Below are 10000 nucleotides of genomic sequence, written 5' to 3' on the forward strand. Positions count from 1 at the left end.
ATCTCCACCAGAGAAATCTCTCTTTCTAGACGCGCTTTCCGAATTGGTGCACTCTGCTAAACCAGCTTCTTGCCTCCTTGATCCCTTACGTGCTAAACTTTATATAGAGCTTTTCTCGGTTCTCGGCCCAAACAATCCTAAACACTCTAAATATGTTGTACCCTCCTCTTTTAAAACAGCCGTGATCAGGCTTTTACTTAAAAAACCAAACCTTGACCCTGAAGCCTTAAATAATTATAGGCCGATCTCTAATCTCCCATTTCTTTCAAAAATACTTGAAAAAAATTGCAGCTGCTCAGCTTATAGCCCATGTGTCCTCTAACAGTCTGTTTGAAATGTTTCAGTCAGGCTTCAGGTGTTTTCACTCCACAGAAACCGCGCTTACTAGAGTAACTAATGATCTTTTATTAGCCATGGATGCTGGTGCTACCTCTGTTCTTATTCTGCTTGATCTGAGTGCAGCATTTGACACGGTCGACCACACTATATTGATAAAGCGCCTGGAAAATCAAATTGGCATCTTATCTCTCTGAGAGAAAGCAGTGTGTCCACTATAGTAATGTGACCTCTGAATACCGTAAGCTTAACTATGGTGTTCCTCAGGGATCAGTCCTTGACCCTATTCTATTCTCTATTTACATGCTCCTTTTGGGTGACATTATTCGTAGTTACGACATTAACTTCCATTTTTATGCTGACAATACTCAGATTTTCTTACCTATCCAGCACAATGACTGCTCTGAATTGGCTAACCTTGAGGCATGTCTTTGTGCTATTAAGGGTTGGATGTCTTCAAATTTCCTGATGCTTAATGCAGGCAAGACTGAAATGCTGGTCATTGGACCCCCTACGCATAAGCATCTTTTTAGTGATCTTACCCGAAATTTTGACAACTGCATCATCTCTCAAAACTCTTCAGCTAAAAACCTTGGTGTGATTTTTGACTCTAGTCTCTTGCTAGTCACTCATATCAAGAACACAACCAAAACTGCCTTTTATCACCTCCGTAACATTGCTAAAATTATGCCGTTTCTAAGTATGGCTGATGCAGAAACCATTGTTCACGCATTCGTCACGTCTCGCCTCGATTACTGCAATGTTCTTTACTCTGGCCTGCCTGCCTCTATTACCAATAGTCTTCAGCTGGTCCAGAATGCTGCTGCTAGAATTCTGACCAGAACGAAGATCACATCCTGTCCTGGCTTCCCTTCATTGGACAGGGGATCATACCCCTGTCCTGGCTTCCCTTCATTGGCTCCCAGTTCATGCAAGGGCAGATTTTAAGGTCCTCTTATTAACATATAAAATTTTACATGGGCTTGTGCCTTCCTACCTGTCTGACTTAATTACACCCTATAACCCACCTTGCACCCTGCGCTCTCAAGATTCTGGACTATTAGTCATTCCAAGAGTTAAAAAGAAGTCCGCTGGCAACCAAGCCTTTTCCTACCGCTCTCCCTTCCTCTGGAATGGTTTACCCACAGAAGTTAGGGAGGCAAACTCTCTCCATACCTTTAAAACGAGACTAAAGACTTATCTATTTTCTCTATGCATAATATAATTTTGATTTGACTTTGTTATAGACATGTAAAGCTCTTTGAGACTATAAATAGTGATATTGGGCTCTAAATAAACGTTAATATTATTAGTAGTAGTAGTAGTATTATAAAATGACCTCACCTGAATCTCCACCAGGTAGATGGGCTCCATGAGTCTTGGCTGGGCAGTGAGCATGGATGCGTAGAGGACTCTGCGGGCAGTGGGGATAATCTGACCCCCCCCTCTATGGATGGCGTCGGCATGCAGAGTGACATCATGAATGTCGAAACGGACGCCTCTCATGTTCTCCTCACACAGAGCGCCCTGAGCACAGACAGCCCTTACGGTCAGAGACATTCAACTCAACAATGCAAAGAGCAGTCAGAGACATTCAACTGTGATGTAAGGAACAGCCAGACGCATTCAACTCTAATGTAAAGAACAGTCAGACACATTCAACTCAATGTAAAGAACAGTCAGACACATTCAACTCAATGTAAAGAACAGCCAGACACATTCAACTCAATGTAAAGAACAGTCAGACACATTCAACTCCACTGTGCATAAATCTGTACATATTTTGATGATGAGGGCTTTCATTCATTCATTCATCTATTCATTTATTCATTCATTCATTTATCCATTTTGCCTCATTTATGATCAGCTTAGAACTCATGTTTATTTATCTTTACATTTCCAAACAAACTATTACACTGTGCTCATCATAAAAAATAAAAAAAAAGACTCACTTCTTTGGTGGCCCACTGGAATCCAGCCACGACGCTGTCTTTGATCTCATTCAGATACTGCACACCTTTGGTGATGTCCACCAGGATGTTGGGTCCAGTTCCGTCTGGTCCAAAACACCAAATCTTACGGGCCTCTGCCACCTCCCACTCGTATTTCTCTGCCAGGTACCGCGCCCTTTGTTTGAGCTCCTGCCTGGCAGTCACATCGCCCTTATCGATGTCCTCGGCCAGACCGTCTGGGAAGGGCCGCGCCTTCATGTACAGGCGGTTGTGTTTGTTGGGAGATTTGGACAAACAGACCTGGTCTGAATCATCACTCACAGTCTCACGATATGACACCACTGGATCAGATTTCTGTTTAAAACAACAACAACAACAACAGTGCATTAAAACGCTGGTTTTCCTGTCCATTCACTGGCTCACCCAAAAGTTTAACTCTCCAGGTTTGTTCTAATCAGACTTTGTCATATTACACCTGTGCAGTCGACAGATCTCAAGAGAAACAAGAGAATCTGTGAGTGAGTGGTGTGGAGTGTTTATGTGGGACAGTGAGAGAGAGTGAGTGGTGTGGAGTGTTTATGTGGGACAGTGAGAGAGAGTGAGTGGTGTGGAGTGTTTATATCAGACAGTGAGAGAGAGTGAGTGGTGTGGAGTGTTTATATCAGACTGTGAGAGAGAGTGAGTGGTGTGGAGTGTTTATGTAGGACAGTGAAAGAGAGTGAGTGGTGTGGAGTGTTTATGTGGGACAGTGAGAGAGAGTGAGTGGTGTGGAGTGTTTATGTCAGACAGTGAGAGAGAGTGAGTGGTGTGGAGTGTTTATATCAGACAGTGAGAGAGAGTGAGTGGTGTGGAGTGTTTATGTGGGACAGTGAGAGAGAGTGAGTGGTGTGGAGTGTTTGTGAGACTGAGAGAGAGTGAGTGGTGTGGAGTGTTTATGTGGGACAGTGAGAGAGAGTGAGTGGTGTGGAGTGTTTATGTGGGACAGTGAGAGAGAGTGAGTGGTGTGGAGTGTTTGTGAGACAGTGAGAGAGAGTGAGTGGTGTGGAGTGTTTATGTGGGACAGTGAGAGAGAGTGAGTGGTGTGGAGTGTTTATGTGGGACAGTGAGAGAGAGTGAGTGGTGTGGAGTGTTTATATCAGACAGTGAGAGAGAGTGAGTGGTGTGGAGTGTTTATATCAGACTGTGAGAGAGAGTGAGTGGTGTGGAGTGTTTATGTAGGACAGTGAGAGAGAGTGAGTGGTGTGGAGTGTTTATGTGGGACAGTGAGAGAGAGTGAGTGGTGTGGAGTGTTTATGTCAGACAGTGAGAGAGAGTGAGTGGTGTGGAGTGTTTATATCAGACAGTGAGAGAGAGTGAGTGGTGTGGAGTGTTTATGTGGGACAGTGAGAGAGAGTGAGTGGTGTGGAGTGTTTGTGAGACTGAGAGAGAGTGAGTGGTGTGGAGTGTTTATGTGGGACAGTGAGAGAGAGTGAGTGGTGTGGAGTGTTTATGTGGGACAGTGAGAGAGAGTGAGTGGTGTGGAGTGTTTGTGAGACAGTGAGAGAGAGTGAGTGGTGTGGAGTGTTTATGTGGGACAGTGAGAGAGAGTGAGTGGTGTGGAGTGTTTATATCAGACAGTGAGAGAGAGTGAGTGGTGTGGAGTGTTTATATCAGACAGTGAGAGAGAGTGAGTGGTGTGGAGTGTTTATATCAGACAGTGAGAGAGAGTGAGTGGTGTGGAGTGTTTATATCAGACAGTGAGAGAGAGTGAGTGGTGTGGAGTGTTTATATCAGACAGTGAGAGAGAGTGAGTGGTGTGGAGTGTTTATATCAGACAGTGAGAGAGAGTGAGTGGTGTGGAGTGTTTGTGGAGCTTTACCTTGAGAGGGATGCAGGCGTGATCCTCCTCCAGATCTTTAAGGCAGATCTCCAGATGTAACTCCCCAGCACCCGCAACAATGTGCTCCCCTGACTCCTCAATGATACACTAACAAACACACACATCAACACAACCCTTATGATACACTAACAAACACACACATCAACACAACCCTGATACACTAACAAACACACACATCAACACAACCCTTATGATACACTAACAAACACACACATCAACACAACCCTTATGATACACTAACAAACACACACATCAACACAACCCTTATGATACACTAACAAACACACATCAACACAACCCTTATGATACACTAACAAACACACACATCAACACAACCCTAATGATACACTAACAAACACACACATCAACACAACCCGTATGATACACTAACAAACACACAAATCAACACGACCCTTATGATACACTAACAAACACACACATCAACACAACCCTTATGATACACTAACAAACACACACATCAACACAACCCTTATGATACACTAACAAACACACACATCAACACAACCCTTATGATACACTAACAAACACACACATCAACACAACCCTTATGATACACTAACAAACACACACATCAACACAACCCTTATGATACACTAACAAACACACACATCAACACAACCCTTATGATTCACTAACAAACACACACATCAACACAACCCTTATGATACACTAACAAACACACACATCAACACAACCCTTATGATTCACTAACAAACACACACATCAACACAACCCTTATGATTCACTAACAAACACACACATCAACACAACCCTTATGATACACTAACAAACACACACATCAACACAACCCTTATGATTCACTAACAAACACTCACATCAACACAACCCTTATGATACACTAACAAACACACAAATCAGCACAACCCTTATGATACACTAACAAACACACACATCAACACGACCCTTACGATTCACTAACAAACACACACATCAACACAACCCTTATGATTCACTAACAAACACACACATCAACACAACCCTTATGATACACTAACAAACACACACATCAACACGACCCTTATGATACACTAACAAACACACACATCAACACAACCCTTATGATACACTAACAGACACACACGTCAACACAACCCTCATGATACACTAACAAACACACACATCAACACAACCCTTATGATACACTAACAAACACACACATCAACACAACCCTTATGATTCACTAACAAACACACACATCAACACAACCCTTATGATACAGTAACAAACACACACATCAACACAACCCTTATGATACACTAACAAACACTCACATCAACACAACCCTTATGATACACTAACAAACACACACATCAACACGACCCTTACGAAAAACCAACACAGAACAGAAAAACTGTTTGTCTCACAGAAAAGAAAACAAACTCACGACACGGATCAGTTTGTGAGCATCACGAGTTTACGGGACCACAGAGGTCTGAAAACGAACTAAAACCTCTCATCTGTAATCTATAATCTATGCCCAATCTGTCACTTTACCTGCACCATTGGGTCGGACTTGGCCAGGCGTTTGAGCCCTTCCACCAGTTTGGGCAGGTCAGCCGGGTTCTTGGCCTCCACGGCCACACGCACCACAGGGCTGACACTGAACTTCATCACACGCATGTTGTGAGCATGCTCAAATGTGGTTATGGTTCCGGTCTTCACCAGGAACTGGTCCACCCCAACCAGTCCCACAATGTTCCCACATGGCACATCTTCAATGGGCTCCACATAGCGACCCATCATCAGAATGGTTCTGTGGAGAGACGGAACCAGTGGAGAAACAAGAGCACCACAGTAGGTCCAGTTATAGGCATGGACTCAATTCATGTTCTATTTATTTAAGGCACTTCTAAAATCAGAAGCTAATGTAACCTCTATTTTTTTTTCCAGGAATAATCACATTAAGGTTTAATCTCGTTAGCATGGGATTCCTGACTAAGAAAATAACAGTAAAAACAGTTTAGTATTTACACAGAAAAAAACGGTAGTTTGAGGTGAATGAACTGAATTTTAAGCCACTGCGTTAAACAGAAAAGACACTGACTCTATCAGTCCAGTAGCACTGATAATGACGACCCGCATCAGTGCCGTCTGTTTAAATGTCCATTTCTGATTCCAGCAACTGACACTAACATACAGATAAGCCGTGGCTCCTTCAGATATTTATGACGTAGTCACTGAATAAAAATAAAAGTATAATTTCATCAGTACAAAACTGTGGGCTGTTTGTAACCTTGCACTGTAACACTCTGTAACACTGTCACTCCGGATATTCACATGCAATATGGATCTCGACGCATATAACATGTAAAACGTATGGATCTTGATATAGATAACATGTGAGGCATGGATCTAGACCCATATAACCTGATATATGCTTAGATGCAGATAGCATGTGAAACTTATGGATCTAGATTATAGATAACATTTAAAGCATGGATTTGGCACATATAACATGTAAAACATATGGATCTAGATATAGATAACATGTGAAATGTATGGATCTAGATTATAGATAACATGTGAGGCATGGATTTGGCACATATAACATGTAAAACGTATGGATCTAGATATAGATAACATGTGAAATGCATGGATCTAGATTATAGATAACATGTGAGGCATGGATTTGGCACATATAACATGTAAAACATATGGATCTAGATATAGATAACATGTGAAATGTATGGATCTAGATTATAGATAACATGTGAGGCATGGATTTGGCACATATAACATGTAAAACGTATGGATCTAGATAAAGATATCATGTCAAATGCATGGATCTAGATTATAGATAACATGTGAGGCATGGATTTGGCACATATAACATGTAAAACGTATGGATCTAGATATAGATATCATGTCAAATGCATGGATCTAGATTATAGATAACATGTGAGGCATGGATTTGGCACATATAACATGTAAAACGTATGGATCTAGATATAGATATCATGTCAAATGCATGGATCTAGATATGGATAATGTGTGAAACCTATGAATCTGCGTGATATGTAGCTGGGGGCTGCACACCTTTGAATGGGCTTTAAGTACAGGTCCTCTTTCTTCCCTGGGGAGTAGTTTGGCCCCATGATTCGAACCTTCTGCCCAGTGGCCACCATGCCGGAGAAAACCCTGCCGAAGGCGTAGAATCGTCCCTTATCGCTCGTGGGCACCATCTTAGAAATATACATCATCAGAGGAGCTTTGGGATCACAGTTCTTAATGCCTGTAAAAGTACAGTGAAGGTTTCACTGAGACACAGGTGAGGAGAGAGAACGGAAGCCATTTTAAAAAGAGGGTGAGACATAGGACACAGCTCATGTGTAATCTGCTCTGAGTACAGCTTGTGTAGATGAGTCCATAGCCACTCATTGTTAAAGTATTCTTATAGCTGCTCTATTTTTCACCTGACACCAAGATTACATCTGAGGAAAAGCTGATTCTCAATAGGTTTTAGTAGGAGAAGCTGATTCTCAATAGGTTTTAGTAGGAGAAGCTGATTCTCAATAGGTTTTAGTAAGTGCGTAAAGTTAACACATTCTCATTAGATGTTTAATGCCAGGGTGACGGGCGTGGCAGGGTGATGGGCGTGGCCGTGACTCACCCATGGCGGCCTCGTCATCTCCAGGACCCTCATACAGCAGCTCACAGCGATATTTCTGGGCTGTGACAGGAGATGGCAGGTGAATGGTGATCATCTGGAGAAGAGCGTCCCCTGCTGGTAGCCACCGACGCATAACAGCCTAGAGAGCGGTTAAAAAACCAACATGTATGTAGATTACACACCATGTCATATGGTCACTGCCTGCTCAGGTAAATCTGACCGCTGGATTTAAGGTTACCATAGAGACAAGCGATTCATTTGGAGGCATTATACAACCAAACAATACATCCAGGTCGGGTCAAGGGTACTGTGTGACAGACGTTACATATTTCCCCATCCTGACCTTAAAACATCCAGTTCATCATGACAAGTGACCAGGTCATATATGGTTGCATTACCCATGATGCACTGCGTCTGAGAACACCACCAGAGAGCTCTCACCTTAAGCAGTGGTTTTCCCTCCTTCTCCTTGTCTTCAGCATCCAGCTTCACCTCCAGTTTCTCAATCAACTTCTGTGTGTCCTCCTTCTTAAAATTCATGATAGCATCAAACACCTGGACAGAGAGAAAAATGATATTTTCACCTCTGCTTGGTTTGCCTTGACATCCAACAGTGAGCTCAAAACATAGTCAGCTGGAGTAAAAAAAAAGCTTATTTCAATTCTCAGACCTTGAAGATAGGATCCAGGACGAGCTGGCAGAAAGTGCGAGGAAGTTTCTTGCCCTCTGCGTTGGTCGCTGTCTTGCTGAATTTTCCAGTGGCTGGATCGAAGTACCTACAGAAGCATGAACAATCCATCAGAGAACTAAGTTTGAGAATTCACCACTGGCAGCTGAACATTTTCCTGAGCACAAACTGCAGTTCAAAGTGTGTGTCCGCCTGAGACACGACCGGCTGTAGCTTCACATACTACATGTTAGCATCTGTTGACTTAAACACGCATAAACAGCACGTGTTTATTACAGTCATGTCAGCAGAGTTCTGCTATATGGACCTTGTTGTGGTGAGTGTTTTAGTCCAGTGTTTGTGATGTGGTGAGTGTCTTAGTCCAGTGTATGTGACGTGGTGAGTGTTTTAGTTCAGTGTGATGTGGTGAGTGTTTTAGTTCAGTGTGATGTGGTGAGTGTTTTAGTCCAGTGTTTGTGACGTGGTGAGTGTTTTAGTTCAGTGTTTGTGACGTGGTGAGTGTTTTAGTTCAGTGTGATGTGGTGAGTGTTTTAGTTCAGTGTGATGTGGTGAGTGTTTTAGTCCAGTGTGATGTGGTGAGTGTTTTAGTTCAGTGTGATGTGGTGAGTGTTTTAGTTCAGTGTGATGTGGTGAGTGTTTTAGTTCAGTGTGATGTGGTGAGTGTTTTAGTTCAGTGTGATGTGGTGAGTGTTTTAGTTCAGTGTGATGTGGTGAGTGTTTTAGTTCAGTGTGACGTGGTGAGTGTTTTAGTTCAGTGTGATGTGGTGAGTGTTTTAGTTCAGTGTGATGTGGTGAGTGTTTTAGTTCAGTGTGATGTGGTGAGTGTTTTAGTTCAGTGTGATGTGGTGAGTGTATTAGTCCAGTGTGATGTGGTGAGTGTTTTAGTTCAGTGTGATGTGGTGAGTGTTTTAGTTCAGTGTGATGTAGTGAGTGTTTTACTCCATGGTGTAGAAAACGTACTTATCTCCCCATAATTTTTTCATCATGTCTTCAACCTTTTTGCAGCGTTCTGCAGGGGGCAGGTCTTTCTTCTTCTCAGCTTTAGCAGCGAATTTGGCCACATACATCTCAGCAAACTGTTTCAGAGTGAAAGCCCAGCCGTGGAGGCCTGATCCAAACCCCACAGTTCCAACCACAGGATCCACCTGGACAAGGACACAGCAAAACTCAGCCTCCCAAAGTAACTGTCATCTCATACATATGTGTCAACGATGAAAATAATTACGTTTTCAAAGGCATGGATTCAAACACCTACAAAAAATGTTACCTTCCGCTAAAACCTGTCGTCTGAGGAAACGTTAGCGGTGGCAGAGGTTCAGACTAAGGGAAAACTGTGGTTTTGTGAAATAAAAAATCAACTGACCATAATGTTTCCCATTGGCCCATGTTCGCCCTCTCCGTATGTGGAGATGATGACGTTGACATTCTCCACGATGCGCTGGAACGTCTGGTAAAGCTCGTCTGCATCCAGCTGCAGCTCCAGCAAAGCCCGG

General features: G+C 42.8%; 1 protein-coding gene across 1 annotated transcript in view; it reads right to left on the reverse strand.

Moving 5' to 3' along the window:
- Positions 1–10000, reverse strand: part of eef2l2 (eukaryotic translation elongation factor 2, like 2) — a 15946-nt gene that overhangs the window by 753 nt on the left and 5193 nt on the right. The window contains exons 4-13 of the mRNA XM_030766715.1: positions 9871–10000; positions 9468–9652; positions 8490–8595; positions 8261–8374; positions 7820–7958; positions 7246–7441; positions 5704–5962; positions 4147–4254; positions 2289–2642; positions 1681–1863 (exon numbers count right to left, since the gene is read on the reverse strand). The exon at positions 9871–10000 is cut by the window's right edge and continues 82 nt beyond it. Coding sequence (XP_030622575.1) covers positions 1681–1863; positions 2289–2642; positions 4147–4254; positions 5704–5962; positions 7246–7441; positions 7820–7958; positions 8261–8374; positions 8490–8595; positions 9468–9652; positions 9871–10000 — 1774 coding nt within the window. The remainder of the gene's footprint in view (positions 1–1680; positions 1864–2288; positions 2643–4146; positions 4255–5703; positions 5963–7245; positions 7442–7819; positions 7959–8260; positions 8375–8489; positions 8596–9467; positions 9653–9870) is intronic.

The sequence above is a fragment of the Chanos chanos genome, chromosome 1, assembly GCF_902362185.1.
Source record: "Chanos chanos chromosome 1, fChaCha1.1, whole genome shotgun sequence".
Taxonomy (NCBI): Eukaryota; Metazoa; Chordata; class Actinopteri; order Gonorynchiformes; family Chanidae; genus Chanos; species Chanos chanos.